Source organism: Manacus candei, unplaced genomic scaffold, assembly GCF_025592945.1.
Source record: "Manacus candei isolate 608988 ecotype Guabito, Panama unplaced genomic scaffold, ASM2559294v1 h1tg000024l, whole genome shotgun sequence".
In the NCBI taxonomy this organism is placed as follows: Eukaryota; Metazoa; Chordata; class Aves; order Passeriformes; family Pipridae; genus Manacus; species Manacus candei.
This window is the reverse complement of record NW_026138072.1, coordinates 7,512,451-7,539,234: the sequence shown is the minus strand read 5'-3', so window position 1 is coordinate 7,539,234 and position 26,784 is coordinate 7,512,451. Positions and strand designations below refer to the sequence as shown.

Here is a 26,784-nt window from a genome sequence, read left to right as displayed (position 1 = left end):
TGAACTCTACTGTCTTTCTTCATCTTCCGTGCAAAACTAAAGATAAAACCCCCCACTGTGTTCCATGATGGTGTTTGTAACTTTGTCAGGTTTATATGGCATCTTTTATTTTTAATTAATTCTTTTTTTAATACTTTTCACAGTATTGAAATCTTTGACAGAGGAAAAGGTCAGAAATCCTAAACTGCATAAACTCTTCAATCCTCTGTCCATGTATCAAAAATTAGATTAAGTTATGATACTGTTTGCTATGACAAGCAAACAATGTAATCTACCTCCGTTCTTTAAAACTGCTTGTGTCCATGTCTTCTCTGTCCAAGAGCAATGATCAACTCTTAGAATGCCAGTGTATAAAGTCCTGTGCAATTTGTTTGGTGTTGCCAATGAATTTTTTTCTTTAAGTTTTTTCTTTCTCATTATTTTAGCATAGGGAATCTCTTACCTGGCTTCATTTTTACTGGAAGTCCTACAAACATGATTGCTTCTACCGAAATGCTTAGTTTAAAATAAATTATGGTAATAATCTCAACTAAGCTTTATGTCAGGTGATTCTGATGCAGTTAGAGAACAGAATCATAGAATCATTAAGGTTGAAAAAACCCTGTAAGATCAATAGGTCCAACTGCTAACCCAGCACCACCACCACCTTCACCATTAAACCATGTTCCAGGTGCCACAGCCATATGTTTTCTGAACACTTCTGGGGATGGTGTCTCCACCACTTTGTGGGAACTCTATTCCAATGCCTGACCACATGTCAGTGAAGAAATTTTTCCCAATATCCAATGATATTTTGAGGCCATTTCCTCTTGTCATGTCACTTGTTAGCTGGGAGAAGACACCAACACATACCTGTCCACACATCCTTTCAGGGAAGTTTAGAAAGCAATAACATCTCCCCTGAACCTCCTTTTCTCCTCAGCCGCTCCTAGTAAGACTTGTGCTCCAGACCCTTCACCAGCTCTGTTGCTCTTCTCTGGACATGCTCCAGCACCTCAATGTCCTTCTTGTAGTAAGTGACCGAAACTGAACACAGGATTCAAGGTGTGGCCTTACCAGTGCTGCATACAAAAGGGCCAATCACTGCCCTGGTCCTGCTGGCCACACTTGCTCATCCAGGCCAGGGTGTCATTGGCCTTCTTGGCCACCTGGGCACATGCTGGCTCTTGTTCAGCTGCTGTCCACCATCACCCCCACGTCCTTTTAGTTGGGCAGCTTTCCAGCCATTCTGCCCCCAGCCTTTACCTCATACCATTGACCTCAGCCCATGATCCAGCCTGTCCAGATCCCTCTGCAGAGCCTTCCTGCCCTCCAGCAGATCAAGACTCCCACCCAACTTGGAGTAATGTGCAAACTTACTGAGGGTGCACTCCATATTAAACAGGAGTGGCCCCAATGCTGAGCCCAGGGTGACCAGCTGCCAGCTGGATGTAACTCCATTCACCACCACTTTCGGAGTTTGTCCATCCAGCTAGTTTTTCACCCAGTGAAGAGTGCACCTGTCCAAGCCATTAGCTGTCAGTTTCCCCACAGCTACGTGGGAGACAGTGTCAAAGGCTTTACTAAAGTCCAGGCAGACAACATCCACAGCCTTTCCCCCACCCACTAGGCGGGTCACCTGGTCAAGCAGTGCCTGCATTTCATAAACCCATGCTATGCTGGCTGATCTCGATTGTCCTGCACATACCATGTGATGGACTCAGGATGAGCTGCTCCATAACCTTCACTGGCATTAAGGTTAGACAGACAGATCTGTAGTTCCCTGGACCCTTCTTCTGACCCTTGCAGATGGGAGTTAAAATTGCCAAATTTCAGTCACCTCCCCAGTTAGCCAGGACTGCTGGTAAATGATTGAAAGTGTCTTAAGTCTCTTGGTGAAATGTCTTCCTCCAGTTTCATCAGTACCCTTAATGGATCTCATCCGGTTCCATAGACTTGCAGGTGTCTTAACTGATGTAGCTGGTCACTAACCATTTCTTCCTGGATTTTGGGGGCTTCATTTTGCTCCTCATCCCTGTCTTCCAGTTCAGGGGACTGGAAACCCTGAGGACAACTGGTCTTACTGTTAAAAGACTGAGACAAAGAAGGCATTAAGTACCTCAGCCTTTTCCTCATCTGTCATCACTGTTTTCCCCTGCATTCAGTAAAGGATGAAGATCCTCCTTCGCCCTCCTCTTGTTGCTGATGTACTTGTAAAAACATTTTTTGTTGTCTTTTCCAGCAGTAGTCAGATTAAGTTCTACCTGGGCTTTGGCCTTTCTGATTTTCTCCCTGCATAACCTCACAACATCCTTGGAGTCCTGGTGAGTTGCCTGCCCCTTCTTCCAGACGTCATACACTCTCTCTCCCTGAGTTCCAGCTAAAGCTTTCCATTGAGGCAGGCCAGACTTCTTACCCATTGGCTCATCTTTCAGCACATGGGGACACCCTGCTTCTGCACCTTTTTAGGATTTCCTTCTTGAACAATGTTCTGCTTTCCTGGACTCCTTTGGTCTTCAGGACTGACCTCTAAAAGGACTCTCTCAACTAGTTTGCTAAACAGGCCATAGTCTGCCCTCTGAAAGCCCAAGGTGGAAGATCTGCTGCCTTCTCTCCTTCTTCAAGAAGCAAAACCTTATTTGTGATCTCTCTGCCCAAGAGAGCCTCTGACCAGCCCTCTGCTCACAAACAGCAGGTCCTCAGTGAAAGCTCAGACAACTCCTCAAGCTGTTGCCAATCTGTGTCTAGATAGAGTCCTGTTACTACGCTGCATAGTTAAGTCTACTCTAAAACCAGTAATATTTACCTTGGCTGTTTATGTTCACATAATACCACTGCACTCATAAAAGACTCAAGAGTTTACAGTTCTGGTAACTTAATTTATGAATTGAGATATGATGCATGATAATCAAACTCAGTCTCTCAAAAGTTGCTGCTGCCACCTGAAAGTTTACCTTTAGTGAGATAAAGGATTTTCATGGATCATTAAGAAAAATTCTACAGTAAGTTAAATGTAGCATACCTCTAACTTGAGATGACCTTAAAAAATCCAAAAAGGCAAGTTTATTAACGGTAGCTCTCCAGGGTTTACATACTTTTATTGAAAAGAAATAATTTTCTGGGCAACTCAAATTGCAGCAGCTCCACTAAAAAAAGCCCTTTCTTCCAAGAAATTTACATAACATCCACATCTATTCCAACATTCTCAGAAGCAAACCCTCATAGTCCACAATAACTTTGAAGGCAGAATACAGAAAGATCATACCAAGTCATAAAACATTACTTTTCAGTCAGCCTAACCTTAACCATACTGTTTTCGAGATGATATACTTTAAAGAAAGCCACAACACAGTCACTGGATGTTGCATTTACTCAATTTCAGAATTAAGTCAAAATCATTTGAGAAGTCATTCAGTCTTTTCAGACAATCCTCGCAGTTAGTAATGCTTGAGTGAGTTCTAGTTGAGAAAATATTCCAATTACATATTGCATAAGTCAGTACACCAAAAACTAAAGTTCAGTAAAGTTGAGGAAACAAGCTTAAATTTATAACTGAAGCAGTATACAAATAAACCTCTTAGTGTACCTGTTTACACCAAAGAGTTCACAGACAAACGTAACACCTTCACAGTTACTTCAAGTCATCTTAAATAAACTCAGTTTAAAAACACTTACGGTAGCATTCCATATGTCACAAGCAACCACTTGTACTCAAAAATATGCATGAGTGAAAATTTTTCCTCTGCCCTCACATCGAATCCAAACTAGTCACCTTGAATATTTTGAAATAGAACTGAGCAGCATGTGTAACTGAAGCTTAAGTCAGCTAAAATAAAACTATAGAATCAGGATTTTTCTAAAGAATGCATGTCTTCTGTTACAAATATTCCAGGAAAAGATATCGACCATACTTAGCAGAACTTGTCTGTATTTCAAAAAGAGTTGTGAAAAGAGCTGTGAAGGGACAGTAAGCCCTAACTAGGTAGGGGTTGCTCCACAGTACAGGCTAAGCAGATGCTCAAGTCAGAGCAGTCAACTGTATATCATTCAAGAAGTTACAGGCTGGGAAAGACAGCCAAATTTAAAGTTTGGTAGGTGCAAAAAAACCCACCTTTTACTCTGTTATAAGCTATTTCCAAATATATCAGCTTGTCTGAAGAGAGAGTAAATACCCTGTCTCAGTACCTATGTAGGCATTGAAATTCATTTTGCAAACATTATACTACTTTGAAGCTTAGTGTTCTTTCAGGTACTATTCAAGTCATTATACCTGCTGAATCTGAAGCTGCATTTAACACCATTTACCTGAAATTTAAGTAACAAGAGAAAAATACAAATAAGTGACATTATGAGGAAGTAGTTACCTCAACTAATTCCGCCTGAAGAAAAGTGCAAGTGTACTAAAACTATTTGTTCATACATTCTTGGCTTTACCTAAGGTATGCAGTAGGAAACCAAAGTGACAATGAAAGCCATAGCCACAGATAATGGGATACACTTTCTTTGCCCCGTGAGGTTCAGAGCTCTCACAGGTAAGCACACTTTCCAGTGTGGCAAAAATATCTCCACATCTGTGGAACACTGTTCACTTCCACAGTCCGGTTCTCCTGACTCATCTCTACTCCAGTAAGAAAAGTGATGATACACAGTTTTGATCTATTGGTCATGCTCTTTGTAGCTCCTCTACTAACACGAAGGAGAATTGATGGCATGGTTTCTTCAGCTGGCAGTGGCCATGCACTAAAAGAGAAGGGCAGAAGGTTCTGGTGCACATACCAGACAGATAAAATTGTTAGCAGAGTTGCACGTCCAGCAGAAAAACAGACACCGTAAGTCACTGCAACCTTCTCTAAATTTAAACAGCACTACACCCATATTTCGTGAGTTTGTGAATGCATAATCTTCAAAAATAGAGGCAATGGTAACAACTCCATGTAGAAGATACAGAAAGAACTGAATATCTAATTATGGAAGGTTTATATCACATTTTACTATCTACTCTTCTAAATAAGAGTTATAATTAGTGTACACTGGTTTTCCATTATGTCATTGAATATTTTAAGGCCACTACCTTAATCTGGAAGCATGACTTCTACATAAAAGTACATAGCTGGATTGACATTACAGCACACTACTTCTTTAAGAAGTTTTTTTAAAATTTAATTTGACTTCTTGAGGAGTAAACTTAATCTTTAAAGGCCGATTATGTCCTCAAGTATGCACAAAACACTTTCACCTCAGTATCACTATAGTGTGTCCATAAATAACTTAGCATGAAAAACCCAACTAACCCCTGCCCCCCCGATAGAAAAGGAGTAGCTAAACTATGCCATAGCCTCCTCGCTCTGCAACACAGTTCTCCATTCTGGGATTTCTTTATGCAGGTATGCTGCCTTCTGATAACAAACAAGGAAGCTAATAAATAGAGGGGAAACTCTTTATATGGTGTATTTACATTTAAGCTTGAATGCCACCTTTACATTAATAGATTCTTTAGATATTAAAGAGTAGCACCATTTATTTCTGACTATTAGAGATGGCTATTCTAATAACTTGAGATGGATTTTTGGAATATTTTCACGGGAAAGTATTTCTAAACCACTCAGAATTTTTCTAACACTAATCACCTACTATAACATCATTACAATTATTGTATGAACTCCAACGCAGATTTTATCAGGGAAGAATTTTAAATTGTAACAATTTCACTAAAAAGAATTTCATAACATCCTTGTAACAAGCCTATTCCACTACTATCAAATTTCAAAAACACTGTAACAGCAGAAGTTTACTGAACCAGTTATCCAATCTAGGATAAAGCCTTATTTTTCTGTAATCACCAAGTTAAATGAAGTCCCCTCTTCAGAGAGCAGACCTGGTGACAACATCCTGGTCACGCGAACAAGACCATAAAGTACAACCTTAAATTGCAGCTACTGTAAAACTAAGCCACATCCAGGACACCAGCAGCCACCAACTGCCTGGAAAGCCAGTCCAATCCTTCATAAAGTCCTGTACCGCTTCGGGCATCACAACCCTGAATATACCAGCTACGGCCACAGCAGAGTTTGTGGAGACTCAGCAGTTCTGTGATTTCTTCCACCGAAAGTGCACCTGCTACATCCTGCAATAGAATTGGATGCAAACACTCCATTATTCTTCCGTAATATGTTTGAAGGCATTTTATTTTAAACTGATCACTTAGATTGAGCTATAGATCATATAAAAGCTTTCCAAACACAAAAGTCAAGTGCAACAGTTAAGCACTTACCACCTGTTACCATAAAACAAAAAGTTGTTCAATCCACCAACCACTCTAGCAACACTTACTTAACCAGCATTACATGTAAGGGAAACTTCTACATTTTATGCTTTTTCGATGTTACCATTCCCTACCCACAGCAGAGGGTTGGAATTTGATACACAAGCTGAGGAGAAGAGTAAAAATAAATCACAAGTACCTGTTTATTAGCAAAGATCAAGAGCAAGGCATCCCGCAATTCCTTTTCTGTTAATAATTTCGCAAGTTCACTGTATGCTTCACTGATCCTGTCTCTGTGACTGCTATCAACAACAAACACCACCGCTATGAAAGAAAGAGAGAAATCTTTTACACATGTTAAAAAATAAACTCTGTAAAATTACCTTTCAGCTTACACAATTCCTTTTTTTCTAGCAGCTCTATATGTAAAGTTTCTCAGTGGTGCACAGCTGTAATTTCAAATCCAGGAGGACTAAGAAATTCCTTACATACCTCTAAACTTTTAACAAAAACCTAGAATTCATCCTAAAACAAGGAAAAAAAGCCTAAGTTTTTTCCTGGTCTAATACATAGGCTGGGATATTTTAACTACTCAGGTCTAAAACCAGATTTACTCTGTGTGGATAAAGTACCTCAGTTTAAACTGTATCTTGAACCGTTTATATGCCATCAAGTCCCACATGACTGTTTCAGTTTCCCTTAGCAGCCTGTAATATCCACAGTTCAGCCAAATCAGCATGGCTTCCCTCAGCTACAGACTACACAAGCCAGAGAAGACTGCCATGGACCCAACATAGTAGCACATTTTAATATTCACTAGAGAGAGTAACTAAGATGCCAGAAAAACTGGAGAGTCAGGGAGGCAGAGCTAGAGGACAGAATTTAAACTCAGTGGTTTTGCAACGAAAAAAACCCCCAACACCAAAAGTAAATAAAAACTACTGCAGGTACGTAGCAGGCTAACTGCTTAGCTTTCTCTTCAACAAACAATTCTCAAGGTGGGAATGATTCCCTGCTACTTTACATGATATGTTCTAAGAGGACAACAGAAACCCCAAAATATAATTTTTAGAAGTTTGAAAAGATGAGTAATTTGAAGTGTTGAAGCTTGCATTTAAGGCTGAAACAACACACAAGGTGCAGCACATAAACTGGTGTTTGTAACTCTTAAGTGTTTCAGATAATTATGAATGAATCAATGAAGAGGAATCCCTTTCTGAACTGGAAAAAAACCTATGGAGGATTTACAGAAGGACAGCATGAATTTCTAAGTTGGCACCATACAGATTAATGTTTTCATAATCAATAAGCTAGTCTACAACCAGATATTACAGTGCAATACCAAGTCAGAAGTTACAGAATGTCACAGAATTTTTTAAGTTGCTAAATGAAAGCTCCTGAAAGCTGAGTATTTTCAAGTGCTATTAAAATTTCACCTGGCAAGTACTGCTTCTCACTATGCAAACTCTGGAACACTGCACCTTGTCTGTTGTCAGCTAAACCAATTTAACAGAGCTTCTAATTTTGTTTGGCTCCATGAACTGTCTGATGGATTTATGGAGAATGCACCTTTATCATGCAGCAGAAAATATGACCAACTGGATTAAAATTTCTTTGCTCATGAGTCCAGCAGCTGTATTTTGCATTAGATGAACAATTTTCTGCTGTTATAAATTATTTCTATTAATAATCTTTTTGGCTCTGAAATACAAGCTAGAACACCAAATGCAGTATAAAACTTGTAGCAGTATTACCTTGTGTATTCAGATAATAATGTTTCCACAAGGGCCTCAATTTGTGTTTTCCTCCTACATCCCAAATAGTAAACTTCAAATTCTTGTATTCTACTGTTTCAACATTAAAACCTGGAATAAAAATATTAAAGTTTTACAGTCCTGCTCTGTATGAATATAAAAGAACCAAACCCTGCAGACAAGTCAAACATTTGGAAAAGTCATTACATTTAAAGTGTAGCTACTAACCTATTGTTGGAATTGGCTGCATGAATTCATCTTGCTTTAACTTAAACAAAATAGTTGTTTTGCCAGCTCCATCTAATCCTAAAGTGACAACCCGAATTTCCATCTTTGGTCCAATATGTACCCTGTTGTCCTAGAAGAAACAGAATACACAAAACGACAGAAAACTTAGGAAATTAAATACAGAAAACCCTTGTGTTTAAAACACACATTCTCCCACCATTTCACAGAATCATAGAATCAGTTGGGTTGGAAGGGACCTCCGAGATCATCAAGTCCAACCCTTGATCCACTACCACTGAGGTTGCTAGACCATGGCACTAAGTGCCACATCCAGTCTCTTCTTAAAAACCTCCAGGGATGGAGAATCCACCACTTCCCTGGGCAGCCCATTTCAATGCCTGATTACCCTCTCTGTAAAGAATTTCTTTCTAATATCTAACCTAAACCTCCCCTGGCACAACTTGAGACCATGCCCTCTTGTCTTGCTGATAGTTGCCTGGGAAAAGAGACCAACCCCCACCTGGCTACCACCTCCTTTCAGGGAGTTGTAGAGAATGATGAGGTCTCCCCTGAGCCTCCTCTTCTCCAGGCTGAACAACCCCAGCTCCCTCAGCCTCTCCTCACAGGACTTGTGCTCCAGTCCCTTTGCCAGCCTTGTTGCTCTTCTCTGGACCTGCTCCAGCACCTCAATATCCTTCCTGAACTGAGGGGCCCAGAACTGGACACAGCACTCCAGGTGTGGCCTCACCAGTGCTGAGTACAGGGGAAGAATCAACTTCCCTGGTCCTGCTGGCCACACTGTTCCTGATAGAGGCCAAGATGCCACTGGCCTTCTTGGCCACCTGGGCACACTGCTGGCTCATGTTCAGCTTCCTGTCAATCCAAATTCCCAGGTCCCTCTCTGCCTGGTTGCTCTCCAGCCACTCTGTCCTCAGCCTGTAGTGCTGCATGGGGTTGTTGTGGCCAAAGTGCAGGACATGGCACTTGGCCTTGTTGAACGTCACCCAGTTGGAATCAGCCCAACTCTCCAACCTGTCCAGGTCCCTCTGCAGAGCCCTCCTGCCTTCCAGCTGATTGACACTCCCCCCAGCTTAGTGTCATCTGCAAATTTGCTGATGATGGACTCAATCCCCTCATCTAAATCATCAATAAAGATATTAAAGAGAACTGGGCCCAACACTGATCCCTGGGGGACACCACTAGTGACCGGCTGCCAACTGGATGCAGCCCCGTTCACCACCACTCTCTGGGCCCGGCCCTCCAGCCAGTTCCTAACCCAGCACAGAGTGCCCCTGTCCAAGCCGTGGGCTGACAGCTTTTTTAGGAGTATGCTGTGGGAGACTGTGTCAAAGGCTTTTGACACTGTCTTAAAAAAGGCTTTTGACACAGCCTTCCCCTCATCCACCAGGCCAATCACCTGATCATAAAAGGAGATCAGGTTGGTCAGACAGGACCTGCCCCTCCTAAACCCGTGCTGGCTGGGTCTGATCCCTTGTCCATCCTGTAGGTGCTGTGTGACTGCACTGAGGATGATCTGCTCCATAACCTTGCCAGGCACTGAGGTCAGGCTGACAGGCCTGTAGTTTCCTGGCTCCTCCTTCCGGCCCTTTTTGTGGATTGGCGTGACATTCGCCAGCTTCCAATCATCTGGGACCTCCCCAGTGAGCCAGGACTGTTGGCAGATGATGGAGAGAAGCTTGACGAGCTCTTCTGCCAGGTCCCTCATCACCCTTGGGTGGATCCCATCTGGTCCCATAGACTTGTAGGAGTCCAAGCTGCTCAGCAGGTCCCTAACTGTTTCCTTCTGGATTACAGGGGGGCTGTTCAGATTCTTACCTCTTTCTACAAGCTCCAGAAGCCAGCTGTCCTCAGGACAACCTGTGTTACTGTTGAAGACTGTTTAATCATTTGTTAAATGATTAAACGGACTGACTCCAAAAATACATGGCACAATGACCAATCACCTCCAGCAATAGAAATGAAAATATCCAATAATCTCTGTAACAAACTTCTAACTTCTACCTGAGTTACTGCATGTCTTTTAAAAAGTCGGCCAATTTCATGACAGTAAGTCTGAACTTCTTAAAATTTTAAAGTCTTTCATCATTCTTGGCTGAAACCACATGAGGAATTGTTTGTAGGTACTAGTTGGAATTCTCTGAACAGAGATCTCCCTATTTTTTCACAGTATTAATGCCTCCATCTAGAGAACTACTGGGGGCTCCACAGCTCTCTCTCTTCACCTCAAGCCTCTTCCAATCTTTTAAATCAGCAATGTTATTAGCAACAAGCAGTAATCTCAAACAGTGAAGAAGAACAAACAACTCCCCAGGGTCTTGCTTGGATGCAAGGAATGAGAATCAACTTCCTCTCCATAGTTCACACCAAGCTATTGTAAGTATTGAACAGGCTGTTTGCAATGTGATCACCTGGTAAAACATAAATGGTAAAAGAAGTAACATAGGATAAAATTACTATGTGTCCCTGAAACATATTTTGAGGGACTAAGAACTGCTGATGAAACACCAGACTATCCATCATCAGAACTATGCAGCAATACATTTGTTTTCTTGCAAAATCCACACGGTACTGTGCTAGGCAAACCTGTGCCTACTCTAGACAGCCTTTTATTTCCTCTTACATTAGAAATACTGCTGAGTGCAAAAATGCTACAACCTCTCCTGACCAACATGTCACCAGTGTGACTGGACGTATAAGCATCTACATCACATGACTTGAGATATACACACATGCACACACATAGACAGAGGATCCATTATACAGCTGGATATATTGTCATTGTGACAAGCAACTTCATCCTCTTTTCTGTCACAGATGATGAAGCAGCACACTTTCAAAATAATCAATACAGAGTAACTCAATGATGTTATACTTTCACAACCTCTGAAGGGAGTAAAAATACCTTGAGAAACTGCTTTCTAAAAAAACCTAAAAATTATGCAAATACCAGAATGCAAAAGTCAGCAACATCATGACTGCAAGAGTCAGATCAAAGGTTCATCTCATCCAGTATGCTCTCTAAAACTGGGCGAAGATGGATACAAAAGTAAGAAACAAGTTATCATAGTGATAACTCTCCTAAATACCTTCCCTGTGTTTAACAGCTTGCAGCTCAGGGATTTACTGAGTCAGTACTGCAGTTTCTGCAACTAACAGATCTCAGTGTACTGTTCACCTATGGATTTGTCTGTTTGTTGCTCGAAACCTAAATAGGCCCAGATGATCCTTAACACAGAACTCCACAGGCTACCTATTTATTGTGAAAAAAGTGACTTCATATGAATCTGTGAAAGTTCAGCATTTTCAGTGCTACTATTACACATGGTAGATGCTCCAAACCCCAAAGACTAACTGAATATTTAAGATTTGAAAAATAAAACATTGAGACTTATTTACTTTTTAATAAAAGTAAATAAATGTCCTCTAAATTCTACATATTTGGAGTCAGCGCAGAACTTGTAAAATTCAGTGAGAACACTGTGACACAGCATGTTACCAGAAAGGATTACCTCCTTCTGGAGAAGAAAAACCTGCGGGCAGGTTCTTGATAAGCACAGCAGCACATCAGCAGCAAAGGTGCAGAGAAAGAGAAAAAGCAACAAGTATGCAACAGGCTTTAAAGAGTCTAAAAAGTGATGTCTCCAGCATGCTATTCACACTCAAATCTGTTCTGATTTTGCCTAAAATTTTTGTCAATGAATGTTCCCAGTTCTCTGTACCTGCAAGGAAAGAGGAAGGAAAAGCAGCAGCTCTGGAGGGAGCTGTTGAGTTTATCAAGTTTCTTCCTGGAGGCAGCCCCCTGTTACGTCCAGAGCTTGCTGACAGTGATTCAGCCCAGCAATCCTGCCACAACTCCACCAGAAGCACCAGTCACCTCTTCAGCTCCTATAGCTGGAGAGCAGGAGTACAACTTAAATCACCAGGGAAGTGAAGGAGGTGAATGATGCTGTGAACTTTAGCCATCCTGTTGCAGTTTGCTTTCTGTAAGTCTCAGAGCGAAAATAGGTTGCTCTCAGCATGTTTGTACTCTGTCAGAAGGAATCAAAATGCAATCTGTGAAAGACACCAAATTTCTGCTTTTTGCAGGAGTGGCTCTGTCACTTCAAGAAAAACCTTGCAAGAAAAGCTGCTATCCAGAGAACAGTGTATAGCAGTATGGACCTGTAATATGAGTCAGTAGTAATTGACTACTCATGATCACAGCTAGAAACCGACATGACTAAAAGTCTTTCCTTGTCAACAGTATCAGCACCTTTAACTTAAAATGTTATTTCAAAAAAGCCTGACCAGTAAAACACCTTTCTGTCTGTATTTCTGGCAGCTGCATAACTTGGTAGCATACTTAAAACCAGGTAACCTGCGACTTCTCTTCAAGTAAAACTTCTTTTCTTAAATCTTGGTACCAAAAGCTCTTTATATGTGGCATTTCCCTGGATGGTTTAGAAGAGGTAATGGCACTGTTCTCGCTTTTTTTGTGTCATCAGTGAAACAAAAGAATAAGGATGAGATCTATTCACTTTTAAAAGTGAAAAGGACTTCTCTCTGCCCTCCTTAAACCTTCACTATCTTCATTGAATATGGAATGTTCCTCTGATCTAGTACTGTTTGAAATGCTTTTTTCATTTCATAATGGATGCAGCCTTCAGCACAGTGACAGATCCTGAGAGAGACCTTTCCAGTGATGCAATAACAGTTTACAGTTTTTTATCTGAAGATTTTATTTCTGTCTGATATCTATTGTGAGGCACAGATCTTTCAAGTACAACAAGCCTCACTGCAAGTCACAACAGTGGCCATCAGCACAACAGTGTTATAAAAACATGTTGTGCAGAAAGAGACCATTAAGTTTTATCAGAAGTGAGGAAACAAAAAGTAAGAAATGCAAGTAATTATTTTCACCTTACTTTTTCAGGGTTGCTGCTGTTTCTGAGAAAAATGACATTTGCTTTGGCACCTTTGAAATTCAGAAACTAACCCTTAGAAGACTTTGTAAAAATACCAATTTGTTATAGGAGAAAACCAAGTCTCGAGTCCCTTGAGCCAAGACCTATTTAGACCTCCTGTAACAGTTTAGCTGGCTCCTACCATTCTTTTTCCAAATACTCAGAGATTCACAATGAAAATTTTCTGAGCCAGATGACAGCTCCTAAAGGCAAAATAAGACACCCAAAATTACCCTCTGACTCAGTAACTGTTCCTCTGTGAAATGTGAATGCTGCTCCATTCATGGCATAATGGGAGTTTGCAGAGGAGATCGTCCTGACCCTACCAACTCTGGTCTCTGCTGAATAGCTAAGGGATGGACAAAAGCTAAAATGTTGCATTTAAATGGAAATTCAAATATACCAATGTTACAAAATAAATTATTTGGAAGAAATTTAACTTCGGATATCAACAAGGGCTGACACAGAATCCCCATGCAAGCATCCATTTCCTCAGTTACATCTCAGCAACAATAGATCCTATTCCTCATTCACCCATTCAGAACCAAGAAACCTCATAAATCAAATGAGTTCTTGTTCCTTGAGTTTCAAATTCAATTAATTTTCCTATGTGAAAAGTATGATAGATAATAAAGATACACACACCAGATAAAAGTACCATTATCAAACTCCAAATAATTTCATCCCTTTCAAAGAATATTGTACTGAAGTTATACTGAAGTAATAAAACCCAAACCTATTTAGAAGATGAACCTTGTCTAAGCTATCAGTGAATACAACACAAATATAAGACAAATGATCATTTAATGAACTGAAACACATTATTTTTAATATTATAAACTGAGAGGTATACCAGTAGTATTGTATATAAAATAGGTGTGCAGTTTTCAGGGAACAATCAAGGATATTTCTTTCCAAAGAAAGGTGTTCCTAGAACTCACAAATGCTATCCTACATATTAAAAAGAAAACAGCTAACATTCAAACAAAGCTACTGATGTGGTCAATGTCAAATGAACATTTCTCACTCCAATTATGGCAGCACAGTCATTATGTTGCTCAAGTATGAGATTACACTCATTGTGTGATAACACACTATGGCTCTAACTGACACTGAACTGCCTAAATTTGTTGCAACAAATACAGCATCATAATGAACATATATTACTCCTGCCTTTTTTTAAACTACATTTGGGACTTTATAAAGTGGATAGCTGTACTTCTATGAGATTAAGAATACCTTTGTGAAAGTGACAGGTATGCTAGCGTCCAACTGTACATGATCTGCAAGTTCTGTAAACTGCTGCTGCTGTTTCTGTAATGTCTCTAGCAATCTTGTAATTTCCTGTTTGGCCAACACTACTCTGCAGTCATCCTAAACAGACAAAGAAAACAAAAGCATGCCTTTTCTTTAGTAATTTACTTTAAAAAGCCAAGTATAATATAGATATGTTTGCAAGAAATAAAACATTTTAAATAGAAATACTGTAGTTAAAGAAACCCACATTTACAAAACAGATTTTTTTAAAATTGTAATACAAATATGAGTACCTTAACACTAATAGATACTGAATAGTTCTGCAGTTTAAAAGTACTTTTTCCTAAACCTTTCTTAGCCATGTAGGAATAAGAATATAAATTATAAGAGACAATAATTTAATATATAAAGAATATTTATATAATTCATAAATCACTCCAGCAGCTAGAATAGAGCAATTGCTTGGCAGCATACATCAACACACTTAACAGGAAAATATTAATATCCACCCATCAATGATCAGAAAATTTGCATAGATAAATCTGACTAAGCAACCAGACACTACCTCTAAACCTATCTGAAAAAAAAGTAGAAATAATATCTTAAAGTAGTTTCTCACACTTGGTTTACTGTTGCTACACATACTATTTACTTCTTGCTATAATTAAACTGAATAACAGACCAATCAGACACTCTCATACAGTCACTTTCTTCACACATTTAAGATGCTCAATTACCTATGTCAAAAATGTTACTAAAAGTTACTTAATCCTATAACATTTTTTTCTACCAGCCAGTATGACAACTACCTTCAAACACCTATACTGCTAACTGCAGCTGTAAAATCCTTCCAATAAATCCTGTAGGGTTTTTTGTTTCAGTTTCATCTTGCATTCCTACAAACCTCACAAATACCAGAAATTATCCAAGAAAAGAGTCATGCCACAGGTCTTAAAGCAACTGGAGGACTCTATGCTTTCATACTGATTACCCTTGTCTAACAGCCCCTTGTAATGAATATTGAAATCTCATGTTATACCACCATTATTTTAACTTTGTAAAGAAATAATGTGGAGTACTATCTAACCTCTTTTTTTTCTGTGGTTTAAACTTAATTTGTAGTTCCATATATCTTGCCATATGCTACAGCTCACTTGTCAACCTACCTGTTGTAAAGTCTTTTCACAGTGAAGACAAGCTGTTGAAACCTGTGACAAGAGGATGGTCATGTCTTCTTGCTGTTGCCTAAGCCAAATCAACTTCTCTCTCACGTGAGCATCAACAACACTAAGAGCCATTTCCTCCTGACGACACAGGGTTTCATGAAGGTCAGAAAAATAGGCTCGGACACATGAGCGAGCATTCTCTGCAGTTCCTGGTACCTACAGTGTTGCAGTAAAGAGATCCAGAAGATTAAGAACACCAGTTGATTCCAGAAGTATATTTTTGATTTTATTTCAGGTTCTAACTTATGTTCATATCTGCTTGGCTACACACAGTTCAAATCCCAGTTAGGGCTGACAAGACTTTCTGTATAATATCAAGATCCTCCAAGAAGTTACTCCTACAGTCAAGTAGCTTATTTGTATGTATATGCACCTTCCTAAAAATGACCAGGGAAAAAAGCCTCAAGAGTATCACAGCACCTGAGGACATCTGTCACAGTATGTCAATACTACCAGTCACACAACTTTTCCCACTGCCTAAAAACACTGTAAGAGACTACAAGTTCCCCTCTATCTGCTGACTTAAGCCTCAAAATTGACTTGCAAGATATAAGAACTTGTCTTGTCCTATAAAGCTTATACTTAATTTTCAGAGAAATTCCTTATCTTAGTTATTACAAAAAAGCAAATATTCTGTACATGTGAGGGAAAACAAAAAAAAGCATACATGTTCAGTATGGGCCATTCCAACTCCATCTTCAACTATTTGTTCTCCTCCTTCTATATGCTGAACAATTCCAACCAGTTTTCTGGAATAATCTGAGATTTCTTCTGTGAAAGTTCTTATACAGTGAGCCATGTCTAAAATGGATGCACGAATCTGGTTCGCTTCTGGTTCCAAGACAGAATGCTATTAATTAAAAGAAAAATATCATAAATCAATCAAAAATGTCTTCCTTAATCACTTTTCCTATTTTACAACATATTTAATATATATGTGTATGTATATTGCCATATATTTACAAATATATATAGGAAAGACAAGTAAGAATCTAAAATCATCTTGCAATTCAAAATACAATCAGGAGTCATAGATTACACTCAAACTAAATTCAGGCATCTAGCAATCATGCAAGTAAACAAAAATTTCCCTGTTTATCATAATGAATTATAAAAAAATAAAGGTGGTTAGATTGCACCAGTGATGTGATATGTATGTAGAGCTTACATTATGAAAACAGCTTTCAAAACTGATGGTTCAATGCTGTAAGAAGTTCAGAAAAGCAGCAGATAAAGGGACTATCCTTCTTCATATATATATTATATATATAAAAAATAATTCACTGAGGACTTAGAAATAATAATTTTTTTTGCTTCTAATTTTATAATGGTAACTATCTGAAATGAAGGGAAAATGAAAGAACGGTATGAAGACATACCAAGAGTCCACCCTCATTTCTTGACAACCTTTTGTACTTTAATTGGGTAAGCAATCATGCAAGCCACCCCATGGCACGACTAGAAATTAATTACTAGAAGTACCTTATGACCTTGATGCTTTCCATATTCTTTGCAGACACAACACATGAGAGGACTCGCCTGACAGCCCTCTTCCAAACAAACAAACTCGATAGCATGCACTTGGTGTTGGGAGCACATTGTCTTCTCATGAGGCTTATCAGCAAGAGGCACACGCCTGTGTTTCGCTAGTGTCTTAGTAGAATGAGTGAGCTGGGAACAGTCTGCACACAGGTGAGTGGCACAGACTGTGCAATACACAGATGCAATGTGGGCTTCATCTTCATCACAACGAATGATACTCTGGCAACAACAAAACAAAGCAAAAGCAAAGTTGTTAACACTTAACCCCAGTAATGGAGGAAAAAAAAAAATCAGAAAACTTGTCAACAATATTGGGTTTATCTAAAAGTTAAACACTAATAGGTATTTGGACTATTTTGAAACTTGATTTTAAGTTTTCAATAAACTTTTAAAAAATAAAAATCTGAAGCATTCAGCAATTTTATAAATATAAACTTCAGTGCAAATTGTAAAGGTTTGGAGGAGAAAATATATCTGGCTCCAGTAATTTCCTCCAAAGCAATCACTACAGAACAAGGAATTACAGACAAACAAAACACCAAAGAACTCACAGGCACTTAGGAAAGTTAGCTATTTCTAGAATGCTACCAAAGATACTTCCTGCACACCAGTTTTTATTACTGAAATTATAAAAGCAGCTAGTTTTGGTAATGAAGTACTACTACATGATGTAGTAATACCAAATGACTATAAGAAGTAACTACTAAGAAGAAGAGTTGAAGTCTTTTGGGAGAATTTCTCAGAAATTTTAGAAAACTGTACTGATATCACTGTAACTAAAATTTCCAAATAAATAAACTTATCTAAACATCTTAAAATCATTAAAAAGGGGAAAAGAGTAGGCATGCCTGTTAATACCTGTTTATTTTCTGCATTGGTCAAGTACAAATTTGCATTTAATTATGAGGCAATTAATTAAAGCCTTAATACTAGATATTAGAAGAAAATAACAGTATCATTGGTGAAACTACATTTGGCAAAGAACTGATTTTCAATCTTTTTCTATCTAGAGATAACCTTCAGCAAATGTAACAATTTTTTTTTCTTTTTTGTTTATAACTCAGTACCTCTCCAGATAGACCAATGGCTTCTTCTGCTGTCCCACACTGCCCAGCAGGTCCATTCTGCAACCGTTCCAAGAGTTCCAACAAAGCAAAATTCTTTTTCAATCCCCAGACTCCAGAATCTCCTTTTTGAGGAAGATTTAAATGAAGGGCAGAAAAAATGGTATTTGCTTGAGGTTTTTCTGAGAAATTGCACAAACTAGTTGAGATTGTGACAAATATTAAGAGCATATTAACTACAGTGTATTAACCACGTGAGATACAACTAGTAATTTTTCTGTAAGCTCGCTCCATCCTCCTCCTTCCTTCAATCATGAAGCTATTTAATATTCATACAGATTTTCCCTAACTAAAAGATTATTAAAAATTTTTTAAAAAGTCAAACCACTCTTAATATAATCCACAATAGTTAACAATTAAAGAATACAAGGAACACACAAGCACATACAAGTGCCATAAAAATTATTATTTTCATAAGTACAGTGTCCATTTCGACTGTACTAAGGGAAGGCATGAAGAATTCCCTACTGACAAACCTCATATTACCTGAATCACAAAATGCATCACCTATTGCAGATCTCAATCCACTAAAAACCTGAGTAAGAGTTAAAACAACATTCAGAGAGAAAAAACCACATCTTATGCTATTTAACAAAAAGGAAGATATCTCATATTCCCTAGAGCAAAGCAGAAGTCCATGTCCACTCCTGTATCATCCTCATCTTGTAGAAGGTAATATGAAGCAATGCAATGAAAACTAAAACCAGAATTGCATCCCAATGACTGCTCCTAAATGCTACCTGCACAGGCCACATAGCATATGAGAATCCTAGTGACTGCTTCTTCAAGGAAGTATCATCCCTTGACTTTTTTCAGCATAATTGTCATAGATTTAATGACATTTCCTCTGTTGCAAGATTGAGGCCCCTCAAGAAATGAAGTGTCATCTTTGAGCACTGGATCATTACTTTTCAGCCCCAAGAGAGTTACAGAATTACTGAGGTTGGAAGGGACCTCTGGACACCACCTTGCCTGTCCCCATGCTCAAGCAGGGTCACACACAGCTGGTTGCCCAGGACCACACACAGGCAGCTTTTGAAGATCTCCAAGAAGGGAGATTCTACCACCTCTCCGGCCAACTTGTGCCAGATCTTGGTTACTCTTACACTTAAAAGGGTTTCCTTATGTGCACACAAACTTCTGTGTTGCAGTTTGTGCACATTGCCTCTAGTTCTGTCAGCAGACACACTGAAAAAAGCCTGGTACTTTCTTCTTTACACCCTCTCTTCAGATATTTGTAAAATATCTCTCAGCCTTTCCTCATACCAGAGATCTCCAGTCCCTTCATTATCTTACTGATGTTTTGCTTTAGTAGCTCTGCTTGCACTGGAGAGTGCAAAACTGTACATGGTACTGCAGATGTGGCCTCAACAGTGCTGAGGACAACATATCTGAGAATAAAGACAAGCTCAAGATGTTACTTAATTATATCCAACATCACTGCTGAATACTAACAGAGCACTGAAAGGAAGGTAACACGCAGACAGCATTGCCCACAACTCTTTGTCAGATGTTTACTTGAGTGTATAAAACCTACTAAATTCAGGAAAAGAAATAGTCAGGGGTTTGCTAGCCTTGAATAGAATCGTAGAAGGCACAACATTACCAGTAGTGCTCAGGGTATTGACAGATAAACATTTTGTAGCTAAGAAGGTGCCTGAAAATGCCACCTTATATTTAAACAGAATCTGTAGGACCTGAAATCAACTACTCTATTCTATGATGGAATTTTTGAACTGTGTTTGTAAGACAAGAAAATGTTGCCGCAATTACTTTTTAGAGTGTGGGACACCACTGTCTGGACAAAACTGCATAAAGTAGAATTACAAAACTGAAATTACAGAATTACAAGTATTTGTTTCATACTTCATGCACATGTAACCACCTAAGAACTGTTAGTGAACTTATGGCATTCACTGTGAAAAAAAATACAAACTACAGTTCTTTTTTAAAACGCAAGTAACTGCTTTATTAGATTCATACTTTGCTTCAAGCATGATCTGGAAAACAAACACATTTTAAAATATAAATGACAGATCTGGAAAAAGGTTTGGCTGCGTCTCATAATCCAGATGCAAAGACTAATAGAATATCAGCTGGAGCCTGAGGCTGGTTCCAAATAACATCTAAACTCTTGACATTTTCAGTTCACATGCAAGTGTCTCTCAGACACTGGGTATCTGACACGAACTCACAGAAACTACATCACACAGTTTCTCCGTTTTCCTAGAGAGCCCAGACTACTTGAATTGTCCAGTTGTCCCATGTTGTTTCCTAACTCCTCTGCTGCTCTGTGGCAGTCTGGCAGGAATATGTCCCCTGCATCTTTCTGGAATTCACTGTCATTCCACTGATGCTATACAGACATTAAGTCTTGTCTTCCTTCTTCAATATGGAGATTTATCAAACACTCCATAGATTTTGGTGTATCATTAGAGTGAAAGTCCAATTCCAAATGAACAGATGGATAACTATGAGTTGCAAGCAGTTATGCGAAACAGCATCCAATTGGCACCCACACTGTACACCTCATGCTTTATGTAGCTTCCAGTTTTACTACATGAAACTTTCTTTTCTAGTCAATTTTCAGTTTAAACTACAGACAATAACATTCTATTTTGAATTTGGCCACTGAGAAGTTTTGTACCTCACATATTAAAGGCAAAGTTCAGAGAATAGATAAATGGATGATACCATTTTCCTACAGCTAGAGATGGGAGCACATATAAACTATTCTCCCTCAAACATCCTCAAAAGGTGAAAAACAATACTGATTACCTGTTCAGAAAAATATGCTTACCAGGAAAGACCATCCATTTTAGCAAATCTGTTGCTTCCAGAAACGAGCCTATCAAAGCACTGATTAGTAGCTTTGAACTTAGCTATAAAGCAAGATGCTCTAAAGAATCAGTGCTTTCAAAGTCAGTCAACTCTGCAGTTATCAGCTCCATGGTGGAAGCCTTCTCTGGTACAGATAGCATTACTAACACCCAATCCAAGATCAGTGTACTCCACAAAATAAATTGCCAACAAAACAAAAAGAAATATTTCAACTTTTGTTTGCCACAGATCTAGAAGGAGTTTACAGAAGGAATGATCTGGTCCTCCACAATTACATTAAGCATCAGCAGAGCCATCTGCCTTGATATCTTCTGACTTCAGAGCTTAGTCATTTTTCAGCTGTAGCACTCCTTGCTAGATCATGGTGTTTTTCTCATAACACAGAGCAAGGAATAGTCACCTCCTATAACAAGTTGAAGAAATACAGAGCAGTATATCCAGTTTTAGAATCTAAATTATGTCAAACCAAGTTATAAACTAGAGTCTGGATTTGCTGACACTGTATCTAGACAGACTTCTGGATCCTAACCCTCAAAAAACAAAGCACCTGCAAGTGGTTAGAGAGTTCCCTTCTAGAGTGTTTAGAACGTCACTTTACCACGGCAAACTGACTGTGCACAACCTTCAGCTACTACTGCGTATAAAATATTCACATTAACAACACATCAATATAATGACTGCTGATGCTAACATGGACCTCTTATCTTCACATTAGCCACTAATCCAAATAGCCATTAATAGCCCTGTATAAATGGATGTACACACACCAAAACAATAAATCCACTTAAGGAATAGATTATAGCTCTTAGCCTTTAGGCAAACATTGTCTTAGGCTTTAAGCAAACATTGGGTAAGGTTGAGAGAGGAAGAAGCTGTTCAGTCATTACAGAGTTTCGTAAGAAGTATTTTCTTTCACTGGTTTTCTTTCACATCTGCTATAAAATTATTATGTACTTGACCTACATGTTTTCAACACATCTGATCAAATGTTAATTTTATATTTAAACCCACTAAAAGATAAACCCACTAAAAAGTAGTGTAAATACATCTATTTAATCTCCTGGGCTTTAGCTCAAATTCAGCTTTGGTCAGAAACGTAGAAGAGTCTAGAGATCTCATCCCTGTGCCTACAAAGAACGTCTGTGCCCATTACCAAAGTCACTACACGCTCCGTCCCTTCTCAGAAGAAGAATAAGACATGAATAGCAGGGAGTGTGTCAGCCAGGAATGAGACAGTGACAGAGCAAAAATATTAACACTGACTTCAGCCAACAAGACAAATGTCAATTTCAAAAGCATGAAGCCTGTCTGCAAAAGGATTACAAATAAGGCACAGAATAAAGGAGCAACTTTTGCCCAAATGTCTGAAGAGATTTGAAAGAATGCTATAACTGCATTTTCTTGCACAGTATGTTGAAGTTTTATCTTAGCACTCAAACACTAGCAAAGGACTGTATAAATGTAAACAATACCAATAAGATGGATTCCATAAAGGATGTCATCATCTGCATATCTCTGTTGAACATGTTTTAATGACAGAAAATAGCTTCAGCTTTGTAGTAATGGTGCATAAAGACTCTAAAGCTGTAATAGAAGTACAACCTTCCTAAAAATTCCCTGGTCCATGCATTAATTAAAAAAAAAAAAACAACACAAAAAACCAAACCAACAAACAAAAAACCAACAAAAAACCAAAACCCAAAATACCAACCAAAGAACCACTAACCCAACACAGGAAGAGAAAAAGCAGCTTGCAAGAAATTATTTGCCTCCTGTCCCAAATCAACATGCTTTAAGAAAAAGGTTTTGAGAGGAGCCTCTTTCTCTACAAAGACCATTTATTGGATTTTTCCCCTATATAACCTCCAGAATACACGGCTTCAAAATTTCAAAAATTGAAAAAGCTTCTCCATTGCACCTTTTTGGTTAGAAAATGTTAATTCAACTGAAGACAACCACTAGACAGTTCACATACCTTCAGCATGTACATCCTCATTTAAAATTCTCCACTATAAGATTAATCACAGGCAACTTCATTAAAGAATTCTCAGTCTTTAGTCTACTCTGCAAAGCAGTATTCTTTAGGCAGGCTTTGGTCCTACCTGAGAGAAAACATTACTAAATGTCTTATCTTATAACAAGATTTTATGAACTATTAGAGTATTTTGCTAAGCATGTAAACAACATGTCAATTTTCAGCTGCAAATCACATATTTCCAGAAATCCTGATTGAAAAAGTACTTCTAACCTTGCCTTCCCATATAGTTATATATACAGGTCAATTTAAACCAAGAGTCCAATTCAGAAAAAATACAGCTACATATATCCATATACAGATCCCTGAGTATTTCTTTCAAAAAGTTCCCAAGATTCCTTGGGAAAACTTGGATGACTATAGTATTAAGTGTTCTAGTAAAAAGAGCAAAGGAAAAAAAGCAAGCATAGGTAAATGACCAACTAAAAGTATCCATAAAATCCACAGTCATTGATTAAGGAACTGTGTTCAACACAGGTAATCTTATATCCCGATTTTACAGCTCTTCTTTCAACAAAACTTTCTCTTGGCAGTGATCCCATAATTTAGATACTAAACAGCTCTCTGAGACTAGAGAACATTATTTCATTAAGTTCATTAAATGGTAGAATAGCAGCTGGGTGAACATGCGCTTTCTCACATGCCCTCAAATACAGGGGAGGGAAGGATGAGTTCTCCTGGTCCCAGAGTTGTTCCTCCCAGCTCCACTCCTGAACTCGCAGGGCAATAGTGCAAGGCAAGGCAGGGCAAGTGCAGCAAATTTAACCAGTTTAAGCAGTAACTATGTGATTATTCAAGCAAGGTCACAAATGCATGTACACCTCAAAGAGGGGCCATGATGAGCTGCACTCCACAAAAAAACCCCATTTTTACATCCTAGAGGCAGTTATATTTCTCAAGACTCTTCTTATGGACATGGTAAGGCTATGACCTCTTCCTGCCTCAGGTCACCAGGCAGAACATTTTTAATCACAAAAATATTTTTATTTTCAAGCTGTTTTGCTAAGATTTTCTACCTAATAATTTTTTGAGCAACTGTGGGTCACAGTGTATCATCCTTTCTAGTATTAACCAGTAGGATGCAAGTCTATTATCCCAGATGCAAAAAGATCCTGAAGCTTTTCTTCCCTCTTCCTAACTGTAGGGGACTTACAGGTTTAATAACATCTCATTGTTTTTCATCAGAAACTCCTTGGTATTAAGTAAGATGAAAAAAACCAACTGTAGATGGTTTTGTAAAGCTTCATTTTCGCCAAACATGAAACACACAAAAGATTTATGGTAGGACACCTTCAGATTCCTGGGAAAAATTGCACAATAAAAACTAAGAAATGACAAGTTTCCCATTACAATAAAAAACAGTGGTCTTGGTCAGAAATGTTACATAACAGCACAGCTGAGTCCTGTGCTCTAACGTTCTCTCTCAAAAGCATAGTTAAGAAATCTTGTGCAGCTGTACAGACACGCGTAAGAAATTAAACAAATTATTACTCTTTTAGCCACATCTACTAGATTGGCAATCATTCATGACGCCCATACTTTACCACCTCCCTCTGCCAAGAAAACAAATCCCTCTTTAATTTGAGACTGATACTTCTTCTCCTGACTCCGATCTCCATGAAAACATCCTGCAGAGTGCCTTAACATTCTTTGCAGTTTCGTCTACAACCTAGCAGATTCTCCTACTGCACAGTAAAGTCTTATTTGAGCAAATTGGATTCTTAAACATTTCTTTCACGGATTACCAGATTAGAGATGTCCTTCTCTCAGGATTCTCCTCCTTCCAACAGTTTTTTTCCCCCGGTGCTATTCAAAACTGCTGGAGCCAGTTCTATTAACGAGTTCTACTTATTACAAGTTCTTCCCATAACTTGTCTTCTCTGTAACCCTATGCTGACCAGGTAGTTCTTATTCTCAAGAAATTATAAGTGTGTGTCATCTTTTCCTTAAAATAAACTGCCACTGTTGGAAAAAAGGTGTATCTTACCCTTTCAAATACTGCAGGCACTCTGACAGTAGGGGAATTGCTATTGATATCCTACCAGTGTCATTTATTGCATGTGTAGAGGTAATTAACACTGTAAAAAAGTTTGTTATCATTGATACTTCCCTCTATATCACTTCATCATAACTCCATACAAAAGTTTGTCAAAGAAGCTACCCACTTAATTGCATGGTTTTTAGTGTTTAGGAAACTAATACTCGTTCAGGAACCCTACAAACTAATTTAAAAAAGAATAGCTCTCTGTCAATATAGGTGTACAAAAAGACTTCAAGGTATAAAGTTTGCAAGCCCAGATTCAAGAAAATAAAGGTTAAAATCTATACTTTCTAAGATAGCTACTTACTAGTGGTTAATAGTGCTATGAGCTTCTCTGAATGAAAATAATTCACAAAATTATTAGCACTAAGTGGAGCGTTAAGAACCTATATCTAGCACTATCTTCTAGATATCCTCAGTTGGCAGGTTTCAGGAACTTCAAAGTTACATTTTCTTACCTAGCTCAGTAACTTGTCGATCAAAAGGACAACGAACTGCTCTGCCATGAAGGGGAAGCCGGGTAAGACAGTCATGGCAGACAGTATGGCCACACAAAAGCAGCCGGGGAACTTTGTCACCTTGCAAAGAAAATACATCTTCACAGACTCCACACTCAAGAACCTGTAAGTTAAAAAAGACCGTATTTGGTTTTGAGCTGATAAAAAAGCAGTAAGCTTTTGTCACAATTTATTTTACAAAAGTTCATGTAATCACAGCACATAAGATGAGTCATTAATTTTGCTTTATGCACACAACTAACGATATTTTTGAAGTAAATAAATACTTAGACACAACCAGAACGTTTTAACTCCTCAGCATCCCACCTGATGACCTCATGACTACTTCTTGCCCACTTCATTAAATACAGTGCCCCAAGGGAAGCCGCCTGGTCAAGCAGCACAACTAAGTAAGGAGAAACACCGTCGCAGGAACATGAAGCGGAGGGCAAGACCCTGACAAAGCGGAGTGCTGGCCGGCGGAGAGCTTCCCTTCGCAGCTGGTACACATAAAGAAGTCAGTCACATCAAGTTAGACACTTATGAAGCTATAAACGCAGCACCAAGGCAACGGGAACAAACAGCTGCGGGCCGGAACATCTTAAACCGTTAGCTAAAAGGAAAACTGATGGTCACTTAGGGAAAAAAAAAAAAAAAAAAGGGAAACCCAACACCGGACAATCCCTAAGCCCTGCCGCTCCAGGGTACGCCTCCTGTACCACAGATCCCTCGCTCCCCCTCCTCGGCCGGCACCGCCCGCCCCGCCGCAGGAGCCGAGCCGAGCCGAGCCGCCGCCTTACCTTCACTGCAGCGCCCGCCGGGCCGCGCCCGCTGCCCCCGCCACCGCCGGGCCCGCGGCTGCCGTCCGGCCCGGCCCCAGCCCCGGGCTTGTTTACAAGGAGGGCCGCCATCTCGGGGAGGGAGGAGCAGAGCGTCTCCGCAGGAAGGAGCGGGGAGCCGCCTCAGGCACCGCCCTGCAGAACTACAGAACTACGACTCCCATGGTCCTGCGGGCCGTCCGTGCCGGCGGGCGG

General features: G+C 39.2%; 1 protein-coding gene across 1 annotated transcript; it reads right to left on the bottom strand.

Annotated features, from left to right (window-relative positions):
- Positions 1-3,058: 3,058 nt before the first annotated feature.
- Positions 3,059-26,745, bottom strand: TRIM23 (tripartite motif containing 23). Its single transcript, XM_051788421.1, has 11 exons — positions 26,551-26,745; positions 25,712-25,874; positions 18,280-18,401; positions 17,153-17,431; positions 16,338-16,520; positions 15,611-15,826; positions 14,427-14,561; positions 8,224-8,353; positions 7,996-8,106; positions 6,441-6,565; positions 3,059-6,103 (listed from the first exon to the last, which is right to left on the bottom strand). The coding sequence occupies exons 1-11, from the start codon at positions 26,659-26,661 to the stop codon at positions 5,924-5,926; spliced, it is 1,755 nt and encodes a 584-aa protein (XP_051644381.1). The 5' UTR covers positions 26,662-26,745; the 3' UTR covers positions 3,059-5,923.
- Positions 26,746-26,784: the final 39 nt, after the last annotated feature.

What these genes read in the sequence shown, in the direction of transcription:
- TRIM23 (XM_051788421.1), bottom strand. Translation starts at nt 26,661, where the DNA reads ATGGCGGCCCTCCTTGTAAACAAGCCCGGGGCTGGGGCCGGGCCGGAC. An exon ending in TCGACAAGTTACTGAGCTAG is followed by an intron (nt 18,402 to 25,711) that starts GTAAGAAAATGT and finishes TTCCTCAAAAAG; the next exon opens with GAGATTCTGGAGTCTGGGGA. An exon ending in GAATGGCCCATACTGAACAT is followed by an intron (nt 15,827 to 16,337) that starts GTATGCTTTTTT and finishes GCAACACTGTAG; the next exon opens with GTACCAGGAACTGCAGAGAA.